This window comes from Myotis nattereri (genome assembly GCF_964212035.1).
Source record: "Myotis nattereri genome assembly, chromosome: 11".
In the NCBI taxonomy this organism is placed as follows: domain Eukaryota; kingdom Metazoa; phylum Chordata; class Mammalia; order Chiroptera; family Vespertilionidae; genus Myotis; species Myotis nattereri.
This window is the reverse complement of record NC_138086.1, coordinates 1,859,348-1,885,353: the sequence shown is the minus strand read 5'-3', so window position 1 is coordinate 1,885,353 and position 26,006 is coordinate 1,859,348. Positions and strand designations below refer to the sequence as shown.

Sequence of the window (26,006 nt, the reverse complement as noted above, 5' to 3'; positions counted from 1 at the left end):
ACACAAAAGTTCCTTAGTAGCTTTTGAATTTCACCATGTTCTGTGCATATTCCCCCTAATCTGAGGAGACTACGTTCCAAGACCCCCAGTGGATGCCTGAAAGTGTGGCTACCACTGACCCCTGTATACACACTGTTTTCTCGGCCGGTGGCTCAGCTGGGTGGTGCGCTGTATCGTGCGCCGAAAGGTGGCCAGTTTTGAACCCTGTATATACTATGTTTTCTTCCTGTATGTAAATACAGGTTCAGGTTCTATTTCTGGTAAGGGCACGTACCTGGACTGTGGGCTCAGCTCCCAGTCGAGGAGGCAACAAATCAATGTTTCTCTCACATCAATTTTTTTTCTCTCTCTCTCTTCCTCTAAGAATGCCTTCAGATGATGATTAAAAAAATACATACCTATGATACAGTTTAATTTATAAATTAGGCACAGTAAGAGGTTAACAACAATAATTACTTGAATACAGGCACTATGACAGCTGACCTGATCACTGAGACGGTTACCAGGTGACTAACGGGTGGAGAGCTATGCAGCCTGGAGACCTGGACAAAAGATGACTCATGTCCCAGGTGGGACGAAGCAGGTCAGCATGAGATTTTATCACACTGCTCAGAATGGCATGCAATTTAAAACTTATGACTTGTTTATTTCTGGAATTTTCCATTTAATTATTTTCAGACCAAGGTTGACCACAGGTAATTGAAACCACAGAGAGTAAATCTGTGGATAAGGGGGGACTATAGTCATTACAATACATTCAAAATAAGCCCATTATTTAAGCAATAGAAGGCAAGTGAGAATAATAATGTTAGTGGAAATAGAAAGTGAAGATACTTAATTCTTCTTGTGTTTTTATACAAAAAAAGTACCACTTATAATTTGTCTAGATAAACCCAACAACAATTTGTATTAAGTTATTTGCATCAAATTATACAATAAAGATTCCCATTTTAAACAATACATGATAGCAATGGTGCCTGCAAAAGAGCTCATCTAAGGTAACAGAGCAGCATTTGTGAAGAGCTATTTGAGAAACAGATCAATTCATCCATCAGATGCTTACTGAGCTGTGTGGAGACAGACATGGCTGTGCCTTCCAACAGTTCACAAGCAGTGCACTACCTGCACAGGACTGTGTAGGCGTGAGGAGGACACTGACCACCTCTGTACTGGAAAGGGACAGCCCAGGGCAGAGGGCAGCGTTCTGGAGAAGGACAGGTGAGGGAGGTGATGAGGGGTGAAGGGGTTGTACTCTCCCCCATTACAGTGCTCCTGTGGTTGGAACTTGGATCCTCATGGGGCAGTGCCAGGAAAGGAGGACAGAGACCCCACCTAGACCACAATAACTGTCTGCCGAGAGACTACCCCCTGTGGTCAGTTTGCACCTTGGGAAGAAGCCCTAGTGGTGAGCAAAGCCTACTGAGGACAGAGCTAAGTCGAATGCCTTTCGGAGGCTGTGGACCCATGTGGAGGAGCCATGTAGGTGAGGAGTCACCAGGAGAGGGAGGATGCTCACTGAAGGGGAGGAGCCTCCATTAGGGGAGGAGCTTCTGTGACGGGAAGCCTCAGTGAAGGGGAGGAGGATCAGTGAAGGGAGGAGCCTCAGTGAAAGGAGGAGCCTCAGTGAAAGGAGGAGCCTCAGTGAAGGGAAGAGCCTCAGTGAAAGGAGGAGCCTCTGTAAAAGGAGGAGCCTCAGTGAAGGGGAGGAGCCTCAGTGAAGGGAGGAGCCTCAGTGAAGGGAGGAGCCTCAGTGAAGGGAGGAGCCCAGCAAGGAGGAAGAGCCTCAGTGAAGGGAGGAGTCTCAGTGAAGGGAAGGAGCCTCCAGGAGGGGAGGAGCCTCAGTGAAGAGGAGGAGCCTCAGTGAAGGGAGGAGCCTCAGTGAAAGGAGGAGGAGCTGAGGTGAGGAGGAGCCTAGATAGGAATGATATTTTTGTTGTCTTATTTTTGTGGCTAATAATAGGTATTAACTACTTATAACAAAAAAATGGATTAAGATACAAATCTAACCATGTGAAGTGATAACATTTATTATGGTTTATCCAAGTGTTAGAATATAATTCAGTAAAAAGAATCTTTATGCCGGAAGCTGGTTTGGCTCAGTGGATAGAGCGTTGGCCTGCAGACTGAAGGGTCCTGGGTTCAGTTCTGGTCAAGGGCACATGCCTGGGTTGCGGGCTCGGTCCCCAGTGGGGGATGTGCAGGAGGCAGCTGATCAATGCTTCTCTCTCATCATTGATGTTTCCAACCCTCTTTCCCTCTCCCTTCCTCTCTAAATCAATAAAAATATATTAAAAATAAAACAAAACACCTGAGACAATTCTTATTAAAAAAAGTAGACTCTATGACTTTAAGCCCTCATGCACTAACTGCAGTTCATAAGCAGGCTCTGGGCCAGGCAGTGCCAAGCGTGATGGCAGCTCTGCCTGTGGCAGCAGTGAGGACGGTGAGAGCAGCCTGTCGGCAGGCTGGGCTGGGTGCAGGCTCCCGGACTTACTGGTTTGGGGTCTTGGAAAGATTAGACTCAATTCCTGGTCAGTAAATGGAAACTATGTGGTATTCACTATGGAGAATGAGGCGTCAATGAGCAAACACCTACAAATCGTACTCATTGACAATGTTAATTACAAACCCACACTAAAAAAACCAGTCTATTATTTTCAAATTTTTGTAACAAACATATTCTTTTTATAGTCAGGAAAAGAAGTTGTCTATGGGAAGAGACGAAACCTCCGCTAGGGCATAAAGAGGTAGGAACTTACAGGACTCACACATCAGAGGGAAGAAGTGAGCTAAGGAGAGGACTGCTCCTTCACTGTGTATATCTCCAATATGGTCATGTGCTTGTCAGTGAGAAGGAAGACAGACACAAAATAAACATCAACTTACTGGCTTCCTCAGGAAGAAGATAGACAAGGCTCCCACTAAGGGCATGTCTCCAATCAGCGGTTCCAGGATTACTCGCATTGTGCCATGAATCTAAGTGCAAACGGAAACCAAGACATGTAACAGCCAGTCCCTGATGCAGGATGGAGACGCAGGCGGCCCAGTGCTGCACCAGGTAGGACCTGCAGAAAAATACTTAACTTCAAAGAAATCCTCGGTTAATAAAAGCTTCGTCACTTTCTTTTCAAAGAGAGCATGGAAAATTTTAGAGGACTGAAATAAAAAAAAAACCTTACCTGTATACTTTGCACACCGGCTCTACAAAAATATCGCTTGATCTCCAAATCAATCTCACAATTTCCTACAAAACTAGCAAAGAAAAAGTTCTGTATTACATTCTCCTCATCACCACAGACCTGCAAGGCATATAATCTGACTAAAATAATAAACAGTAAAGTGATCAGCACAGGCTGCAGGCACAGTGCCCCGTGGCGGGGCCACTTCCCTGCCGGGCAGCAGACACACCTCCTGGGAGGCCTCCTGCAGACCAAGGGTTTGCTACAAATACCCCTTCCAACGTGCAGGCCAGAGCAGCACCTTGATGGAATGTAGTTTTCATTTGCTTTATAAACACCTATGCTTGTTTAAAACAAGAAAGTGAAGATTATCTGCTCCCCAGTCCCGAGAGAACTAACAGAGCTCATGGACTTTGTCGTGAAGATTAGGAACGTAGCCCTAGCCAGTTTGGCTCAGTGGACAGAGCGTCGGCCTGCAGACCAAAGGGTCCCGGGTTCGATTCCAGTCAAGGGCATGTACCTTGGTTGCAGGCTCCTCCCCAGCCTGGACCCTAGTTGGGGCTCGTTGCAGGAGGCAACCAATTGATGTGTTTCTCTAAACACATCAATGTTTCTCCCTGTCTTTCCCTCTCCCTTCCACTCTCCCTAAAAAAATCAATGGAAAATATCCTCGGGTGAGGATAAAAAGATTAGAAGCGTATAAAACCGTATCTGTTTGAGGCATCATTTTTCTCACTGATTAAGACATTTCAGCCTGGACAGCATGGCTCATTGGTTAAGTGTTGACCTATGAACCTCCAGGTCATGGGTTCGATTTCTGGTCAGAGCACATGCCCAGGTGGCAGGCTGGATCCCCAGTGAGGGGCATGCAGGAGGCAGCCAATCAATGTTTCTCATCATTCATGTATCTATCTCTCTTTTTCTCTCCCTTCCTCTCTGAAATAAAAAAAATACTTTAAAAAAAAGACATTTCAATCATTAATATGAAAAACATGAATGAGTGTGATGTGGAATGTAAGACTTGCATCTGTGTTTTTTGTTGTTGCTGTTTTTTCTTAGTCCTCACCTGAGGCTATTTTTCCCACTGACTTTTAAAGAGAGTGGAAGGGAGGGAGAGAGAGAAAGAGAGAGAGAAACATGGATGTGAAAAAGACAAATTGATTGGTTGCCTCCCACACATGCCCTGACCAGGGCTGGGGATCAAATCTGCAACCCAGGTACATGCCCTTGACTGGGACTCGAACCCGGGACCCTTCCGGCGCAGGCCAATGCTCTAACCACTGAACACACTGTCCAGGGCTTGCATTTGTTTTTAAAACAACCATGAAATGGCAGCTACCTTTTGGGTGGAATCTGTATGAATTGACCCCCAACCCTGGGCTCCAGATGCAGGAGGTCTCGCCCTGCCTGAGAGCGTCTGCCGGAGGCCCGCTGAGCAGTGCACAGAGTGTCTAAGCGCCCGAGCACAACATCTGGGTCTTCATCAAGATTTCAGTCAAACCCACCGACATCAGGTATATCCACCTACGGGAATAGCTACGTGACACTGTACGCCATTAACTAGGACACAAGCAGGACACAAATGAAAACTTACCTAATCTGAAGGTCCAAAATAATTTGTCTTTTGTCCACATTTTCAGTGTATACCTTGACACCATTGATCCTGAGGGGCTGGAGCGAGAAGTGGCTTATTTTCAATGCAGGGACGGTAAAAACACAAACAACACAACAACCAAATGGCAAAACAACCAGGCGGCACCGAGATGAGGAGACACGCTCTGGCACCGGCCACGGGAATCACAACTCTGCCCTCGTGGTGCACCGATCGGTTCGCTATCAGCGAGTTATCTCACAGTTCCTCAAATGCAGACAAGGTTACCGTGAAACCACAGACATGAGGAATGTGGTCGCAGGTTCGAATACCTGTCCAGACCACGTACCTGGGTTGTGGGTTCACTCCCCGCCCCTGTCGGGGCGAGTTCGGGAGTTCTACATGTGTCTCTCTCATATAGAAGTTTCTCACCAACCCCCCTCCACTGTCTCTGGAAAACAATGGAAAAAATATCCTCAGGTGAGGATTAACGAAACAAAACAATGTATATACCTTAATTCAAAAATACTTTTTGCTTAAGAACATGCTGTCATTGGTGCCGATGGACTTGCTTGACTTAGGGCTGACACAAACCTTCAATTTGTAAAAAAACTCACACTATCTGCAAAGTGCAATAAAGCAAAGAGCAACACAGTGATGTATGCCTGTAACATTGTTCCAGTAACAACACCTACCTATCCCTTCACCTGTGTGACTAAGGTGATGCCTACAAGACTGGCACTGGAGTCTTTACTTGTTTTAAACAACTTGAGGGTAAATACCTCATGCCTGTTGTCAACTTCTGAACCTTCAGTGTGAGTTCACATGTCAAACTCCTTTCCAACAGAACGGATTGTTGAAAACTGTGCAAAGGTAATTCTGACAGAAGAGTGTGGGGAGAAAGACACGCTGGAATTAAGGGAAGTCCCCCCAGGGAACCTGAACTGGCCAAAAGGCCGCCTTGGACAGGTGAGGGCAGGTGAGGACCCCTGACAGACCAGGCGAGGGCACCACGTGAGAGGCAGAACCTGGAGTGGCTGCACAACCCGCCCCAAGACCATCCAGGGAAATAGCAGGGAGTAGTTTAACGTGTCTTTTTAATTTCCACAGCAATCTGACTGTGCACACATGTAAGGATACTTAAGAAGAAACTGACCTGCTGACCCACGTCGACTCTCGTGAAACTAAAGGTGCTAAGGTGGGTGTTTGCTCCCCGCACAGCTGGCTCTATGGTTTCTCGAAACAACTTCTCTATAAATTGGCAAATGAAAGGCCACATATGTTTTACAGTCTGAAAGGAAAAAGAACTCATGTAAGACAAAACATTTTAATACACATTGCACTTAAGTCATAGTAAAAATTATGCCCCTTCAGCTTATCAGAATTTCTAAAAATTAAAGGGAGGGCCTTTTTATTATGCAAAAATCAATAAAATTTTAAATTTTAAAATGTATCACAACAATAAACTACTAATTAACCATATATTGCAGGAATTAGTTATTCTCAGCACATTTAATGATTGCTAAAAAAAATCAGAAAACCCTGTGGTTTCAACTCATTGCTAAATAAACTGCTAAAACTGTAGAGATTTTAATAAACATGAATGAGTTTTCCTCAGTGATGGACTACCTTCCCGTGCTACAAGGTGATCCCTGCCTGCACAGCTCTGAGGATATTACATAAAGTGTGAGGGGTGCCCTAGCCGGTTTGGCTCAGTAGATAGAGCACTGACCTGCGGACCAAAGGGTCTCAGGTTCAATGCTGGTTGGGGGCACATGCCTGGATTGCAGCTCAGTCCAACCTGCAGGAGGCAGTCAATCAATAGTTCCCTCTCATCACTGATGTTTCTATCTCTCTCTTCCTCTCCCTTCCTCTCTGAAATAAATAAAAATATATTTTAAAAAAATGTGAGGGGACAGAGATTCACTTCAAACTAGACTGATCTAAAAACAGAAGTTTCATAAAAAAAATTAGCTAATTATCTATTACTAGAATTCTTGGGAGTTATTCATTCTTCATAATAATGTTTCCAACATTTTTGTGTACGACTATCATAAAATAGACCTGAGCAGTGGATGGACGATGGGGAAAGAAGACAGAAGATCAAGATACGACTATGAATAGCTTATTACTTTTCTCACGTCTAAGACAGTTTTCACTGTTTAGAAAAGGAAAGTAACGTCTCATTTATGACTGAGCTCTTTTGGGAGCAGAAGCCAAATCCAAAGGAGTTCACACAGTGTCACTCTCCCAACTCCCAAATATGGAGGGTGCGTCCCGCCCCAGCCCCACTGCAGCGGGAATGGGACACTGCTCTTACCTTATTTAGCCATTCTGCTCTTTCCGTGTCTGGGAAGTGAACCTAAGAGGAAAGCACAGGGATGTGACTGACTGTCACGTAGGCCCGTATGTTCTCACTGCAGGCCTGCTGTTTACATAAAGCCTCTTTAAACACCCTGCCCTGAAGCCTGGAGAATGGCCTCGGAGGAGACACTGGCCGTGGGGCTCTCTGATTTATATTCTAAGAACAGCCTGAAGCAGAAGCGTGGAATGTCAGCAAATGCCCCAGGCCCTTCCCACAGCCTTGCTGTCCAGAGGAATGTGCATGGGTACCTGGACCTTCCCAACAAGCATTTCAAATGGAGCCCTTTCTACACGATCGCTTTCCCATGGGGCTCAGCACTGCCCCGTGTTCCAGAGACCTAGACCAAAGCCTTCAAAACCCCACCTTCCCTCTGCCTTCCTTTGGTCCACCCCAGCCACAGGCATGCTGCTGTTGCCCACGTCTCACTCCCTTTGGCCCCAGGCTGGGACGGGGAACCGGGGGCGGGTGGCAGTGGATGTGGCCCCTTTGGTGGGGGGGCAGAGGGCGGCTCCCTCCTCAGGGCCGGTGGCCAACCTCCCACACCCCATCCCTCCCCTTGGGAAGCAGGCCCAGATCCGCCTAGCCCTGATTGGCCCTGATTGCCAGCCAGGCCTCGGGACCACACCCGTGCACAAATTCGTGCACCGGGCCTCTAGTATTACTATAGTTACTGTTTGGGCGCTACTGTAAAAGTCAACCCAAGTCTACAGCCTCAGCACAGTGTCAGGGTAGTTTGCGGTGCTGTCACTGCACACTAAACACTATCACAGGGAGACACTGTTTGACCACCTCTGCCACAGGTACAGAGAACAGGGCCACTGGACAAGAGGGCCCCAAAGGCAGTCCATGACATCAGTTCCAGAAAACATAAACTCCTACTCTACTTCGTAAAGAAATATCCCAAATGTCAAGAGCCCTTTGATAGAATTACAGAAAGATGAGTTTAATCTGCCATGAAAGCCTTCCTTTTACCTGTTTTCAGATCCTTTTCTTCTCCGAAAATCCTATCCTATATAATAAAGAGCTAATATGCAAATGGTCATCATGCCCTCACGCCATCACGGCTCAGACACTCAACACTGAAGAGAGAGGAATGGGGACCAGCCACCTGCGGCCGGGAGAGGGACAAGCCCCCTGCCCTGTGGTCCCGGGCACCAGCGGCTGCGTCTGCACCTGTGGCCTGGGAAAGGGACAAGCTGCCCACCCTGTGGTCCTGGGTGCCAGCGCCTGTGCCTACGCCTGCGGCCCAGGAGAAGGACAAGCCGCCCGCCCCGCGGTCCCGGGAGCCAGCACCTACGTCTGCAGCCCAGAAGAGGGCCAAGCCACCCGCCCCGTGGTCCTGGGCACATGCAGCCAGCTCGCCAACAGTCCCCTGCAGCTGCAGCCAGCCCGGGTGAAGCCGTCCCAGGTCCTGGGTGCCTGCAGCCAGCCAGAGGGAGGGAATCCTGGGTTCTGGGTGTGGGGCGAGGCAGAGGCGGTTAGGGGCAATCAGGCCAGCAGGGGAGCAGTTAGGGGCGATCAGGCAGGCAGGCAGAGATGGATAGGGGCAATCAGGCCAGCAGGGGAGCAAACAGAGGTGGTTAGGGGTGATCAGGGAGGCAGGCAGGCAAGCAGTTAGGAGCCAGCAGTCCTGGATTGTGAGAGGCAGTCAAACATCCCCCGAGGGGTCCAGGATTGGAGAGGGTGCAGGCTGGGCTGAGGGACGCCCCCCGACCCAGGCACAAATTTCGTGCACCAGGCCTCTAGTCCTATCTAATAAAAGACAAACATGGTAATTAGCCGTACATCCGCTACCCTTCCCATTGGCTAATCAGGGCGATATGCAAAATAACTGCCAGCCAAGATGGCGGCCGGCAGCCAGGCAGCTTGAAGCTAACATGAGGCTTGCATGCTTCAGTGACGGAGGACTCCAATGTTCCCTGCCTGCCTTGCCGGCCTCTGAGCTTGCAGTTTGAAACATTGTTACAAATATAGAAGCTAAACAAAACCCCAGAAACCTGCTTTCAGCCAGCCCGGATTTCAGAGCTGGAGTTGAAACAGTGTTTCGATTATAGAACCCAAACAAACCAGATACCTGCTTTCAGCAGCAGAGGCCTCAGAGCTGGAGCCAGAGCTAAAGCTGGCCCAGAATAAAAAAAGAAAGAAAAAAAGGAGCGGTTGGGAGCTTCAGTCACCCACCAGCCTGAAAACAGCCCTCAGCCCCTCACCCAGACTGGCCAGGCACCCCAGTGGGGACCCCCACCCTGAAGGGTGTGTGACTAGCTGCAAACAGCCATCATCCCCTCACCCAGGCTGGCCAGGCACCCCAGTGGGGACCCCCACCCTGATTCAGGATACCCTTCAGGGCAAACCAGCAGGCCCCCACCCGTGCTCCAGGCCTCTATCCTATATAGTAAAAGGGTAATATGCCTCCCAGCACAGGGATCAGCGTGACAGGGGGCAGCGCCCAAACCCCCTGATCACCCTGCGGCTCTGTGTGTGACAGGGGGCGGGACCACAACCTCCCTATCCGCCCTGCTCTGTTCGTGCCAGGGGAAGGCACCCCAACCCCCTAATCACCCTAAGGCTCTGTGTATGACAGGGTGCGGTGCCCCAACCCCCTAATCAGCCCTGCTCTGTGTGTGACAGGATGTGGCGCCCCCCCCCCCTCACGGGCCCTGCTCTGTGTGTGACGGGGTAGAGCCATAACCCCCTGATCGGCCCTGCTCTGTGGGTGATAGAGGGTGGCGCCCCAACCCCGCCCCCCCCCACGGGCCCTGCTCTGTGTGTGATGGGCTAGAGCCATAACCTCCCCATCAGCCCTGCCCTGAGTGTGACAGTGGCGGCGCCCCAACCCCCTGATCGGCCCTGCTCTGTGGGTGATAGAGGGCGGCGCCCCAACCCCCTGATCCGCCCTGCTCTGTGTGTGACAGGGTGTGGTGCCCTAACTCCCCTATCGGCCCTACTCTGTGAGTGACAGGGGGGAGCTCCTCAACCCCGATTGGCCCTGCTCTGTGTGTGACAGGGGGGATCTCCCCAACCCCCTGATCGACCCTTTTCCGTGCATGACAGGATACAGAGCCCCAACCCCCCTGATGGGCCCTGCTCTGTGCGTGACAGGGTACGGAGTCCCAACCCCCTGATCGACCCTGCTCTGTGCGTGACAGGGTACGGAGCCCCAACCCCCCTGATGGGCCCTGCTCTGTGCGTGATAGGGGGTGGCGCTGCAACCTCCCCATCGACCCTGCCTTGAGTGTGACAGGGGGCGGTGCCCCAACCCCCCAATCGGCCCTACCCTGAGCGTTGACTGAGGGTGGCATCGCAACCTCCCGATCGCCCTGCTCTGTGCATGACAGGGGGCGGCGCCCCAACTCCCCAATCAGCCCTGCTCTGAGCCCGACCAGGGGCTGCACCTAGGGATTGGGCCTGCCCTCTGCCACCCGGGAGCAGGCCTAAGCCAGCAGGTCGTTATCTCCCAAGGGGTCCCAGACTGCGAGAGGGCACAGGCCAGGCTGAGAGATCCCCCCACTCCCCCACAAATGCACAAATTTTTGTGCACCGGGCCTCTAGTACTATTAAATAACAGAATATGTCCATGTTTACCTTATCCCCAATAAACAACTGAAAAACCATGTGAAAACAATGGCTGTCCCTCAGTCTGCAGCTCATTGGTTTTTGCAGACACATCAACATATTTCTCTCCAGTACGAACAATCACTCCACCCATGATCGACGGATCAATCTTAACTTCCAATTTCAGTATATGGCTTTTGCTTAGGAAGCTCTACAGGACCATTTTTAATTCAGAACAAGGCTTCTTCCTCCAGTGATGCAGTGGTCACTGCATGGCATGCTCCCCGGGGACACTCGTCACATTAAAAAGGGGTACTGTTTTCAGCCGGCAAACTGATCAGGTTGGACGGGAGGGTGCGGGCATGTCATTCAGGCTTTTCACTGTAATGGAACGCTTTCTATAGAGATTTGTGCTGGACAGCTATTCTGGGTTCCTTCAAGATTTGTGCTGCTCTCAACAATTCCTTCCCTACTTGCTCTAGTTTATTCTGTTGGATGCAGTAGAAGAAAGAGCAGTGAGTGCCCTAGTGCCCTTTGATAGCGCACGACTGAACAGGTGGTCTCACAAGTCTGGCAAACGGCTGACCACAGATGTGCTGAAGCATCACACCTGCTGGGGAGCCCAGACACTGCCAGGGGAGCCTGGACACTGCTGGTGAGGGGGACTGGACACTGCCAGGGGAGCCTGGACACGGCCGGGGGTCATCTCCTTAGGCAGTATCAGTCATACCCTACCGGAAGAGCAGCCTTAGTTTCTCTGAAGAACCGGGTTCTGGTTCACTCCTGAAAGCCCATAACCGGTATGCTAAGTGCTGTGCTCACACAGAGAAAGCTTGGACTGGCCCAGGTTTTCTACCCACTTCAAATCCAAGCAAGGCTCAGACTGGGTCTTGTCTGGGAACCCACATGCAGAAACTGTGTGTGCAAACCGCTTAGAGACCAAACCATTAGATTGTCAACAGGGTCCAGAAACCATGAAGGTTAAAGTCATGGCATCAGGTGGTCAGTAAGGCTGAGCTCTTCAAAGCCTCTCGTGTAAAAGGGGCAGAAGAAGACGTGGGAAGGCTGACCAGAGACCAGCTTCCTGGAAGACCAGCGAGGGCAACGAGTCTTCACACCCAACTGTACTGTGTGAAATATTAAAAGTAGTGACCATTTTCTGAGTGTACCGCAGGCATGTGCAGGTTCTGTCGCGTCCATTATCTGAGCTCACTCATTCTCACAATGTACACACAGGAACTAACAGTATCCACAATTCACAGGACACCTGCTCAGTGACAGAATGGGGATGAAGGCCAGCCCTGTGTGCCCGTGCTCTCGGCCACTTTGTTACTGAGCCCGTGGCAAGGCTGTGGAGACAGACAGTCCACAGAGCCCACCACGTTCTCACAGGGACACGCCAATCAAAGAGCGAAGCCTGAAACTCAGATGGCATGCCTTAAATTGTACGAGGTTCTGGTGACAGCCAGAAGTAGGAAATTTTGTGTTTAATAGTGATCTATTTATCTAGACTCTAGAGGTTAAATATAGTACAAGTCCTGAAATAGCTGAAAAAGCCCAGCAAACATAATAGCAATTCACATTAAACCACTGTTATCAGACCCAATATTTCATCCAAGACTAAGAGAAGGATGTAAAGACTGGTTTTACTTAATATTCCCACTCCTTCACATGAAAGAGCTATGATAACTAAATAGTAATAGCAAAATTCCATATGCATTCACCCTGGGACCCAGCAATCCCATTTCTAAGAATTTATCCTAGAAACAGACTGGCAGAAATATGAAATGACGTGTGTGCAGCGCCATTTGTAATAGCAAAGGCCAGAAATGACCAAGCAGCCACAACAGTGGACCGGCTGAACAAGCTGTTATGCACACACACGACGAAGTACTGCCAGCAGTGGAAGGAATGAGGAAGGCTTCCATCATCACACTTGCAGGATTATTTGGATAACGCTATGGGATAATTTCCAGGGCCTGTTTTAAAGTGAAAATACAAGATGGAGAAAACCATATACAATTGGCTATACCATTCACGTCACAAGAGGGGAAGAGGGTGTGTGTGTGTGTGTGTGTGTGTATTAATACACTAGCATGCTTGTAATTTTTTAAAATAAAAAATTAACAAAAACTTTAAAACACTGTTTACCTTGGGGAGGGAGAGGACGTGGTAGAAGAGACAAGTATGTAAGTTAGGGAATGGAACCTAGTCGACCTTCAACTCTCATAAGTTTTGAAGCGCCAAAGACAGAGTATATGGAAACTGAAGAAAGTAAATCTGTTACCAAACCTTAATTCTGTTCAACTATGTTTAAAATCAACTTCTCACTAATATATACGCATAAACATCAGCTTACGTTCCACAAAACAGAATTTAAAACAGTAAAAACATCACAAAGACTGGGATATACAGGAGAAATAGAAAATGTTTCTAAATCATATAGGAATGCATGAACACTTATCACTTAGTTTCAAATATTAATCTTTCAACTAAAAAAAGAAACAAAACCCCCCACTAAATCTCCCTTGTAAGTCCACTTATAAAACAAGTTTTCATATTTATTTATATTGGCTCCACAAAATAGAAGTAATCAGTTTGATTGTTCAAGTTTTGATTATATTTAAGAGTTGACACTACCCAAGAAATCTTTTAAATCTTATCTTTAAGAAGAACAAAGGCATATTTGGGATTCTAATATGTTGATATTACCAAAGTTGTTTTGCTTAGAAAAGATTAATTAAATATGCAAAGACAGAACATTAACTGTATGCCAGGAACTCTACATGCAATATCTTGTTTCATCCTCACAACAACCCTCTGAACAATTAGCGGCTCATCTAATAGATAAGGAAATAAATCTGTTCAGTCACAGGGGAAATAAGTGGACCAGACCCGAGGCCCTAAGGCCCCCCTGTTAAACCATGCTGAGGTAAAAGGATGAGACAAACTTACACCTAAGTAATATTTTCTGATGAAATCATGTTTCCCATTTCTCAACATTAAAAAATAATATGGGGTAACATTTAAAATTAAATAAAGGAACTGTCTTTTTTCACACAGCACCCCCCTGAAAACGATGTCAACAGCACTTGTGTGGACTTAACTGAGCACCTCCAGCTACAGGCAGGACAGCAGGTCTGTCGCGGGGCGTGGGCAGCCTTTAAGAACCTCCCTGCAGCATGAATTGTGCTGTCCATGCATTCCTTCATCAACAAAATCTAGAACAAGGCAATCCATGTCTGAGAAAATATGAAGATACATTATCTCTTACACCTGAAGCATTAACGATTTAATACTTTTAAAAGAAAAATGGATAAAATGATCACTTTAGAAACCAAATGTCATTAAACCTCCATAATAAACTGGTCTATCAATATCAAGTTCATTTATTCGTATTCTTCCTTGTTCCAAGAAGGAGTTGAGCTCTGCTCACGTCTGCATGGGTCTTTAGGTGCTCATCCAAGAAAAATAAACGAAGAGCTGGTTCTGCTCAGAGGTTAGAGTGTGGGCCCAAGGACTGAAGGGTCTCGGGTTCCATCCCATCGAGGACACAAACCGTTACAGGCTTGATCCCTGGTGCCTGGAGGCGCATGTGCGGAAGGCAGCCAACTGATGTGTCTCTCTCACATCTATATTTCTCGCTGTCTCTCCCCTTCCCTTCCACTCTCTCTAAAAATCAATGTTAGAAATATCCTCAGGTGAGGATTAACCAAAAAAACAAATGAACACCAACTTCTTAGTGGAACAATGATCAGCTCCCTGGGGAAGAATTCTTTCACTATCCTGGGGAGAAGGAAAGAGGAATTCAATTCACCTGGCACAGCAATTTTAACTGTGTCCTCTGAGGCTGGGGATAGGGTCCCAACTAACACAGACCCACCTGTCAGCTGGGCCTGAGGCCCTCTAGGTTCAGGGGCTCTGCCTCACCCGCCACCCAGAACACCTGAGGGGGATTGTCCGCTCATCATCAATCCCAAACACCAACCTTCCTACGCCACAAAGTGAGTTATACACAGGTCAACACACTGACTTATGGAGCAGGATGTGCTGCCACTGCTCACTGCTCCCCTGGTTGCAAGTCTCATGGGGTCCCTCAGAGTTCAGGACATGCATCCTAAAGATGGGGGAAGAAGCAGGGGAAGGGAATGGCATGGGCGTGTTCCCCAGAAGGAGAGCACGTGCTGGGTCCTTTGGAGGGTTTTTCTCTCTTGCAGACGGGGATCTTAGGGGAGGTTTCGGGCAGTGTTGCAGCAGAAGATTCATCAGTTTTCCAGGGGTGCTCTTTCAGGTCGTGGTCTCTACTGATTGGTCGGTGCCAGGGCAGGGCCTCGTGAGTCACTGCAGCTGGTCCTGGTGTTGCCCACCTGATTCTGCTGCGTTTCTGGGCCTGGAACTGAAATACCACTGAGGCCTAGATACTATCTCTAGGGAGGTGACCTCTGTACCCGCTGCAATTGCTGGGCCAGCGTGTTCAGCTGCCTGTCTGTTGCCCCATGCCTCTGGTCCTGGCTCGCGGACCTGCCTCAGATCAGTGAGACACCTACAGCTCTCCACACCGGTGCTTCCCACGCACACAGACACAGGTAGCATTAGGTGTGTGGCCTGCTGAGATAAGCTGGAGGGGACCTGGAGAAACTCATTACAATTTCTTCACATTGTGTAATTATGTGTATTAAATAATGACATTGGCCCAAACCCTCAAATAAAAGGATTTTTTAAAATTTTAAGTCTAAGCCATTGGCACTGTGCATGCTACCTCTTTGTGGCACACAGGGGAGAGCTCTGAGCATGCCCACAGGTTCGCTGTTACAGAGTATCAGGAGCAAAGGACTCAAATGTAAATTGGTACCAACATAAATTTGTGCCTTCTGACCTTTTTATACTTAAACTTCTTTACCCATTTCCCACAGGAGTGAGGTAAGCCATCCCTCTCTTTCCTCAAAACCCCCAATCCCAGCCTGCCCCTCTCACCTTTCCACAGCTTCAGGGCACAAGGAAAGTGGAAAAACAGGGTCAAGAAATCTCAATACCGTGTTTTTCCCTAAGATACTGGGATGCTTTCTCCTAACAGCTACTTCTATAAAGAAGAAAGTATTCAAGGTTTAAAGGGTAGGAGACAATGTCTCTCTCAGAACCTGTCAATCCTGGAATAAAATGTTAACAGATGGTCAAATTACTGCTTTGTATGGCAAAAAGAAATTACACAAAATAACTAGGTGTCTCTATTTCAAGTCTACATAAAAGTAGACAATCAATTCAAAGACTAAATAAAGCAATTAATCTTTTTCAAAATTCAGTTATCATTTTCTCAATGGTTTGTGACAGCCTCACCAGAACTCTGATTGCTCTGTACCTGTGAAGACACAGCACCAACCATGGAAACAAAGACCTTGAATACAGTGCCAGTGCTGCAAATCCGTCTGTGTAAAGGTTTCCCTACCAGCAACACTTTCGAAACTCCTAGGTGCCTTTTATGTGAGAAAAAAACAAGAAATTGCACTAGGGAATCTGAAGAAGCACTAACATCCCTGCAGTCTTGTCTGAGACCACAGGTAGTGACCACGATCCCTCTATATACTGACCACAAAGCTCCCAGTCAGGGTACATTTGATGCTTTCTTCTGTCATCTCAAACTAACCGTTCAAAATCAGAACCGGCTGCTGACGGAGAGCTGGCTGAGAGCGTGCCGGCCACACACGCCACCACGGACGCGAGGCCCCTTCTGGCTCAGGGCGGCAGGAGCGGCGGGGGGAACATTTAGGTGCTGCTTCTGACAAACACTTGTTTGAAGTGTGTTCAACTTAAATAATTCACTACTGTCTCTTTGTTATATGATGACCCCACCTATTTTTCTAAATTGGGAAAGAGTAAAATGAAAATTTAAAACTAGGGCGTATTTATTCCAGCATATCTCCCATAAGTAACAAAGCTGTCTGAATGATCTGACAAGCCATTATTTCTAATTCTCTAAAAGAATGGACACTTCTAAGGAATTCTATGGAGGCCTTCTATAATTTCAGATAATGTATCTGCTATGTTAGATGTACTCTATGTTAGATGGATGGGTGTCCATTTGTTTTTGAAGGGTGGTTCAAGTTTCAGTGTATGTGTGGAAGGAGCTTACGCCAGGACTAACATTCAATGGCACCGTAAACACAGGGACACATCCTAACTTTACCCGACAGAACCATCAACATCCCTTTATCACAATACTAAGGTCAAGAGACTTACTTACGCCAAAACCGGTTTGGCTCAGTGGACGGAGCGTCGGCCTGCGGAATGAAAGGTCCCAGGTTCGATTCCGGTCAAGGGCATGTACCTGGGTGGCGGGCACATCCCCAGTGGGAGATATGCAGGAGGCGGCTGATAGATGTTTCTCTCTCATCTAACTCTCTATCTCTCTCCCTTCCTCTCTGTAGAAAATCAATAAAATATATTTTTTTTTAAAAAAAGAGAGAGACTTACTACCTTACTAAAGATGCATGTCTACAGATATTTTTCTAAGACTGGAAGCATATTTTTAAAATTCTAAAGTCATCTAGACATTCTGTAACTGCTAAAAGAAAGAAAATTCATATAATTATTTGACAGTCTTGATTTAAAGGTGAGGTTCTGGCATGAGCTTCATCTATCTCACAAATTAAAATGAGTCCAAGAATAGGAAACATGCCTTCTCATCTCCTTTACTGAAACACGTAAGACAATCTGGTCATTTGTCATTTTAAATCCAAATCAAATGCTACTATTCAAATTTCCATACTTATGTTTTAACTGGAACGAACTAAAATAGTGATTTTCAACCTTCTTCATCTCATGATATACATAAGCAAATCACTAAAATTCTGTGGCACACTGAAAAACATACTTTTTGCCAATCTCACACAAAAAAAATAGGTATCATTTTGATTGATTTACAAAAGAATAACAGTAATTACCTACCCTTTTGGCTCCAAAAAATAAAAAAGTCAGGTGCCTACACTTGTATAAGGATTTCTAGGACCAAGAATTAACCAATTAGATGCAACCTTATTATGTGATATGACCAATAAGATGCAACACTATTATATGACTTTCATATTTATGGTTCAAGACAGGGCATTCACACCAGACAGTTATTGTTGTGTTGGCTGTTGTCATTTTTTAATCTGACAATCTCAGGGGAAAAGGTCAGTGCCCTTTTGGTCAGGTATGCATTTTAAAATTCCTGGAGCACATTGGTTGAAAATTGCAGGAATACAAGACAGATGTGTAATTGTAGCATTGAAGTAATTACACATGTTCTGTATATTGTGTGAAATTAAGCCAGCTTTCTTCTACTATAAAGAATAGAAACTACGTATATGAGACTGAAGTTGGGGTTAAAATCCTCTAGCATTACAGAACCAACGGGAATACCAAACACCTACATGGATTCAGAAGTCACATGTTTCAAATTTTACAGTGAAATTTTTCATTTTTAAGAAATCAGTTTAGTACTGAATGGTTTGGCTCAGTAGGTAGAGCACTGACCTGTGGACTGAAGGGCCCTGGGTTTGATTCCGGTCAAGGGCACATGCCTGGGTTGTAAGCTCAATCCCCTGTAGGGGGCCAACATGAGGAAGCCCATCAATGATTCTCTCTCATCACTGGTGTTTCTCTCTCTCTCCCTCTCCTTTCCTCTCTGAAATCAATAAAAAAATATTTTTAAAAAATCAGTTTGTATGATATTTATAAGAGCTTAATATTTATCCTTGCACACAGACAGTAAATATCTCAAGACTTTTAAGAATTAAGTCAGAGAAATTTGCCAACTTAAAATCTACTTGTGTCCGGCTGCCGTGGCTCGGTGGTTGAGCCTCAACCCAAGAACCAAGAGCTCACCAGTTCGATTCTGATCAGGGCACATGCCCGGGTTGTGGGGGACATGCAGGAGGCAGCCGGTGGAAGTTGATGTTTCTCTCTCATCGATGTTTCTCTCTATCCCTCTCCCTTCCTCTCTCTCTAAAAATCAATAAAAAGATATTTTTTAAAAAATCTACTTGTTTCTCCTTTTATTTGTATACATGAAGAACAATAGGTAACCAGGCATTTTAAAACATTAGGACTTTTTCCTGAATATAATCATTTACCTTTACTGGATTTTGGGAACAAGATTTCAGTACATACCCCTTGATGTTGATTTGTCATTAACTGTAATCATACACTACATCACAGCCAGGAGGCAGACACGGCAGCCGCCGATGGCCACATCTGACACGATGACAGCACAGCATCGCAGCAGGGAGACGACCACCATCCATCCACCTGTCAGTTAACAGCTCTCACTGTCGATCGTCTATCTCTCTACCATCTCTCTGTCATCTGTTTATCAAACAAGCAAAGTCACAAAGACCACAGACTACCTGACTCATTTCATGGCATGTCCAGAACAGGAACATCTATAAGACAGAAAGTGACTCAGCAGTTGTCCAGGGCTGCTGTGAGAAATGTGAAGGGAATGGGCAGTGAGTGTAGCAGGGATGGATGGAGTCTTTGGGAAGATACAAATGTTCTAAAATTAGATTCTGGTAATAATTACAGTCTTGTGGATATACTGAAAACAGTAAGCACAGCTCTGCAGACTTCTTGGTTTAGCCCACAGTGATGGATTTCAAACTTTTGGCCTCCCAAATTGTAATTTTTGGTTTTTGATAAAATTGATCAATTGGTGGTTTTTTGAGCCACCGAGTTGTGGTATTTTGTTACAGTGGACCTAGTGCAGGCAGCAAGCAAAGACAGGTTGTAATCTTTCCCCTTTTGCTCCATTCACTGTGAAATTACAATCTACAGGCAATTCCTTTGAAAACTCCTTTGTACACACAGCAAAGTTCATGCCCTTATTTCCCCCAATGTAAAACTAAAATCTGAGACCCTGGCCAGGTGACTCAGCTGGTTGGAGTATCACCTTGTACACCAAAAAGGTTTTGGGTTCGATTCCCCGTCAGGGCACATACTGAGGTTGCGGATTCGATCCCCAGTTGGGACGCATATGAGGCAATTGACTAATGTTTCCCTCTCACATTGATGTTTCTTTCTCTCTCCCCTGCCTCTCTCTGAAATCAATAAACATATCCTCAAGTGAGGATTTTTTAAAACTTAATTAAATTTCTAAAAACACAAAATCTGACTCAACTATTGAGTAAAAATCAACCTTTTCTATTAGCTACTGGATAGATTTCAAAATCTTAATGTATGTGAAAAGTACCTAGAAGTGGTACTGTCATTTTTGTTTTGGATTACATTTGGGTTTTTGGTTTAAAAAACCCAGTCCTCGGTAACTTAGAAAGTATTAACAGATCTTATGAATTCACTTGCCAGGTGTACTGGTTAATAATGGCAGAATTTGTAATCAAAGAAAACACGATAATTTCAAGAGAAACATCATAAGTGCTTTATTCAAAGTAATGCCCATCACTAGCTACACATTTCCCCCATCTTTCAGGTAATTTGTGGATACCTCCCAATAGAACTTTTCTTGTTTTGAGGCAAACCATTCAGAGACCCAATTTTCCATTTCTTCGTACACTTTGAAGTGCTGCTCAGAAAGTGCGAGTGTCATCGATCGGGACAAGTGGTCATCTGAAGGAGCAAGGTCTGGTGAATACAGCGGGTGGGTTAATACTTCCCAGGGAAGATCTTTTAACGTGTCTTTAACTGGTTTTAATACTTCCCAGGCAAGATCTTTTAACGTGTCTTTAACTGGTTTTGAAATGTGTGATGGTGCGTCATCATGAAGCAAAATTACTTTGCTGTGTCTTCTGGCCCATTCTGGTTGTTTCATGATCAAAGCGTGGTTCACATTGATTATTTGTTGTCGGTAGTGATCAGTACTAACGGTTTCACCTGGTGTTAGAAGCTCATAATTCACCACACCTTCCTGATCCCACCAAACGCAGAGCATTGTCTTCTTTCCGAAGCGATTTGGCCTTGCAGTCGATGTTGATGGCTGACCTGGATCAACTCATGATTTTGTGCGTTTGGGATTCTCAAAATAAATCCACTTTTCATTGCCAGTCACAATTCGATGCAAAAAGGACTTTCTTTCATGCTGCTGAAGCAACATTTTACTGATGACTTTTCAGTTTTCCATTTGTCTTTCGTTCAGTTGATGTGGTACCCATTTTCCTTCCTTTAAAATCTTTCCCATTGCTTGTAAACGATCAGAAATTATTTGCTGAGCAACGTTTAATCTTTCTGCAAGTTGTTTTTGAGTTTGACACGCACCTTCATCCAATAATGCTTGTCATTGTTGGTTGTTATAATAATGTTATGGTCATAAGGAAACCCCTCTAATGTGTGGAAATAATTACTGTGTGAAATGATTAATGTGTGAAATGTTTGCTGTGTGAAGACCCCAATGCTCTGTAACTTCCAAAATGTGGTGAATGCCCCACTATTCACAAAATGATGTGAATGCCCTAAGCCCTTAAAGTGTAAACACCCTGCTCCTAACATAAGACACAAGTTGTTTACCACCGGCTATATAAGACCAGATTTTCCCCAGTGGACGTCTCCTGCCTGATGAGAGGAGGACTCCATGTCGCTCCGTGAGACAAGCCCGACTGACTGCCCTGCTGTGTGAGCCTGACCCAACTGCGGCCGCCTGTCCGTCTCCATCTTCGTCGTCCGTCTTCGGTGTGCACTGCCGTGTGGCCTTTGCTGGAGCCTAGGACCCACTAGGAATAGGTAAATAAACCTTGTATGACTGCATACTAATTCTGTCTGTGTGTTTATGTGTTCTGGTTCGGCTCGACATTTAAGTACCAGGGGATAGGCCATTATTGCTGACTCCTGGTCACCTGCATTTGTCCCTAGACTAGACAGATCATTAATCAGTTGGGGCATAATTGGGACATTGGTCTTCAAACTTTTCCGGTTGACCTGGACGTTCTTTGTCTTTCACATCAAAATCACCACTTTTAAAGCGTTTAAACCAGCGCTCACAGGTATCTTGAGATGGAGCAGGTTCACCATAAGCTTCCCGAAGGATACGATAACTTTTTCTTCAAAATAAAGTAATGAATTAAAACTTCCCGCAAATGCTCTTTTTTGGGCATGAAATTTGACATTTTTAAGCGTAAAAATATCTATGATGTTAACACCTTTAGCAAATTTGACATGTGAAGTTTTGAAGCTTGCTGTCAATACCACAAAATAGCATACATATCAGATCGCATACATATATATATATCTCAACATCTGTGTAACTCCATCCATTGAAAAGAATCCGCATTATTAACTGGTACACCTAGTAAATGTTAACAGCACGAATACGCTTTCAGTAGGCAGTCATGGCAATAATGTGTAATAGCAGCAATGCGGGGCAGGAGCCGTGAGGTGGATAAGAGAAGCAGGGGAGCAGGAAGCTGGCAGCACCACCAGGAAACGCAGAGGGAGCACTAGCCGGAGGCACCACTCCCAGCCCTGTGGCCCAGGGCCAGCTGGCCCAGCCTCAGAAGCTCACCCCGACAGGCTCATTTCAATGCCTCGCTAATGAGAAGCAAGCTAAGGGTCTACAAGGTGTGACTGCCCAACAGGAGCACAGGCAGCAGGAAGGGGGCGCTCAGACAGAAACTTCCACCCAGCAGATGCAGAGCCAGCTCCGGAGTGTGCGCCCGCGCAGTGATGCCCTCAGGCGTGAGCCTGGTACCAGGCGGGAGTTACTATCTTCTAGGCCAGAGGTTCTCAACCTTCCTAATGCTGCGACCCTTTAACACAGTTCCTCATGTTGTGATGACCCCCGATTTCATTGTTACAAATTGAACATAATTAAAGCCTAGTGATTAATCACAAAAACAATATGTAATTATATATGTGTTTTCCGATGGTCTTAGGCGACCCCTGTGAAAGGGTCGTTCGACCCCCAAAGGGATCACGACCCACAGGTTGAGAACCGCTGCTCTAGGCCATCTGCAAAGTAGTTAGGACAGCGCTACTTCAGTGTGAGATATTTCTCCTGTTAATAAACTTCAATATCCCAACTCAGTGCAGAGGGAGAAAAGCTATTAAAGCTGTGAGTCTGCGCAGGAGGAATGCTTTTCTTCTAAAGATGACTTACATCAGAGGAGGTCTGGATATATCTACCCATTTTAACACCATACCATTCAAATCAGCCCTAGCTGGTTTGGCTCAGTGGATAGAGCATCAGCCTGTAGATTGAAGAGTCCCAGGTTCAATTCCCATCAAGATCACATGCCTCCAATGCAGGCTTGGTCTCCTGCAGGAGGCAACCAATGGATGTGTCTCTCTCACATCGATGTTTCTCTCAGTCTCTCCCCTCCCTTTCATTGTCTAAAAATCAATGGAAAAAATATCGAGTGAGGATTAACAAAAAACAAACAAACACTGCCCTCCAAAGCTAGACTTCTGCTTATAAAATTATCATGCTACTCATGAGTTCAAAAATGGTTCCTATATCCTGGACAGATCTGAATACTATGAATACTAGCTCAAGCAAATAATCTTTCATAACTTGAAAGAGCAGAAAATTAAATATCTCAAACTCTATAGTTATATCTTTTCTGAGCATGGAATATCTAACAATCTTGTTCTGTGAGAGAGACACATCCATTGGTTGCCTCTTGTAAGGTGGATAATACTGCAATAACAAAGTCATATTTCTAAAGAATGGCAATGTCCACATGTAATGCTTAATGAAGCTGGACATAACACACACGTGCGTGCATCCACATAAAGATTCAGAAAATCACCAATATGTTAACAATGCTTATTACTAGTTAGTGACTTTTTATTTTTCTCCAAAGCTTGAAACATTCTATATAATGAGCATACATTCTTCTGATACTGGGAAAAAGTGTTTTTAAAACCTGTCTAGCTATAACATAAGAAATAAAGAAAAATCCAACTGCATGTTCATTAAAAATAGAAAGATAAGGGGAACTTCACTAAGTGATTGAACAAACAAAAAGTTCAAAAGCCCAGCTTTTATGGCAGGTTTACAAATACATGGTTATCACTAACGCTCAGTGTGTCCCCAGGCACAGAAATGCGTTAAAATGGAAAATCCTGCTGGCACACAGGTGCTGCTACTTTGCATAGATACTGTCATCAGACAACCTTCTGTGCGCCACTAAAACCGCATCAGACAGCCCTGGCTGGTTGCTCAGTGGTTAGAGCATCAGCCGCAGACCGAAGGGTCTTGGGTTCGATACCCAGTCATGGGCAAATACCTCAGTTGCAGGTTACCCAGTCCTGGTTGGGGTGCGTGCGGGAGGCAACCATCTATGTGTCTCTCTCCCTCTCCACTCTCTCTAGAAATCAATGGGAAAAGTATCTTCGGGTGAGGATTTAAAAAAAAAACAAAACATGAGGCCTGGCCAGCATGGCTCAGTGGTTGAGCATCGACCTATGAACCTGGAGGTCACAGTTTGATTCCTGGTTGGAGCACATGCCTGGGTTGCGGGCTGGATCCCCAGTAGGGGTGTGCAGGAGGCAGCCAATCAATGATTCTCTCTCATCATTGATGTTTCTGCTAATATCTCCCTCTCTCTCTCCCTTCCTCTCTGATATCAATCAAAAAAAAAATTTTTTTTTTTTTTAAAAAGCATGAAACAGGGAACTCAGGGCTCAGAGTCGTCCACATAGAGCAGTAATAAAGTGCCTTTCACAAAGGAGGCAAAGATAGCAGGGCATGAAACTGGACTCTTATGCATAGCTAGATCTACAAGCCCAAGAAAAGATTTAATCCTCAGCAACAAAATCTATTTTTATAATAGGCTGATTTAAAGAGTTGGGCTATTACCTTTGTAAGTGTATAAAATGCTCTAAATGTCATAATTTTTAAAATGAACACACCATTACATCAACTGAAAGGCCTAAGGTTTGTATTATTGCTAGCTGGTAAATTATGACTTTAACACCTTGTCTTACTCATGCTGTGTCTCTAGCACCTATCACAATACCTGGAACATAGCAAGCGCCTAAAAAATGTTGGCTGAGTGAATAGATGAATCAAAGGGTGGTTTGATTTATTTAAGAAAAATAAATGAGGAAGAAAAATCAGCGGCAGAGAGAAAGACCAAGAGAAAACTTGTAAATAAAACATGTTAAGTGGAAAGGTATTTCCATGAACATTATTTGTGTAAGAACTATGCTCCACCCACTTCCAAAAGAACAGCAGGTGACTCTGTTTAAGGCCCAGGAGGAAAAAGTGTATCGGCAGGAAGGTGGCTGTGCCTCCGGATACCTCAACGATACAGAGCACAGCATCTGGCAACAGCCTTGGCTGCAAATTTTTTGGCAACTGAAGCAAGATGAGAACTCTACTGCATTGCACAGGAGTTTCCATTTTCTGATTTCACAAGCTTAGTTCTGAAGACGTCACTCTCTCTCCTCCTCCAATGACCAGACTCCATTCCACCACTCAAGAGTAGCTTCTATACTCATGCCCAGGGCGGGCTCCCTGTGAACTGGGAGGGCTGCCAGTCTGGGCACATCCACTCCTCAGCCCTGGGTTCAGAGTAAGTCCCGAGCCTCATGCAATACTGGCACATGCCTCTGATTTCTCAATCCTAGTAGAATTTCATGCCCTTCTATTCTTATATGTCCGCAAATGTGTCTCTATGCACCCCTCACACTAGGGTGGTGGTGGGGAGGGCTAGTACACTGAGGGCAGGAGGACCTCTGTACTTCCACAGATCTTTAAATGCAGGAAGAAAATTCATCTGAGGCAGCACAGCTGTGGAAACTACAAAACCATTTAACAAAACATAATGAAATGCAAAAGACCACAAACAGTGCATTCTAAAATCATGCTATATTCGAATGTATCTAATATAAAACAAACCAATTTCTCAAATAGACATGATAAGTTTGTACTTATAACCTTGAATTAAAGGTAAGAGTTTAGAATAACTCACAGAAAAACACACACACATTTAGGCTGTTTATATCTACGAAGCATGATTTCTATTGTTATTCAATTAGAATTTGTTTGTTTAGCCAATATAATAATGTTTAAAGTAACATTAGGTCTAAGGTAAAAATATTTACTTACTTTTTAATTCATAAGCCCACCCCTTAAATATTCTCTAAAATGTAAATGTCTCCAAATTTAAGTTGGAACAATAAATTTTTTTTGAGAGAGAAAAACACACACACATCGATTTGTTGTTCCACTTATTTATGCATTCATTAGTTGATTCTTGCATGTGCATTGACCGGGTATTGAACCTGCAGCCTTGAAGTATCGGACAGAATAGATGCTCTAACCAAATGATCTACCAAACCAGGGCAGCATAATAATTTTTAAAAGTTTTAATAGTTTTAGCTGGAATTC

General features: G+C 45.4%; 1 protein-coding gene across 2 annotated transcripts in view; it reads right to left on the bottom strand.

Moving 5' to 3' along the window:
- The window catches only part of ESYT2 (extended synaptotagmin 2), a gene marked incomplete at its 5' end in the record, with an annotated part of 73,351 nt that overhangs the window by 42,441 nt on the left and 4,904 nt on the right, over window positions 1–26,006 (bottom strand). For both annotated transcript variants that reach the window (XM_081101856.1, XM_081101857.1), the window contains 5 exons: window positions 2,887–2,976; window positions 3,180–3,252; window positions 4,774–4,850; window positions 5,927–6,061; window positions 7,091–7,132. In XM_081101856.1, the coding sequence (XP_080957982.1) occupies window positions 2,887–2,976; window positions 3,180–3,252; window positions 4,774–4,850; window positions 5,927–6,061; window positions 7,091–7,132 (417 nt within the window). The remainder of the gene's footprint in view (window positions 1–2,886; window positions 2,977–3,179; window positions 3,253–4,773; window positions 4,851–5,926; window positions 6,062–7,090; window positions 7,133–26,006) is intronic.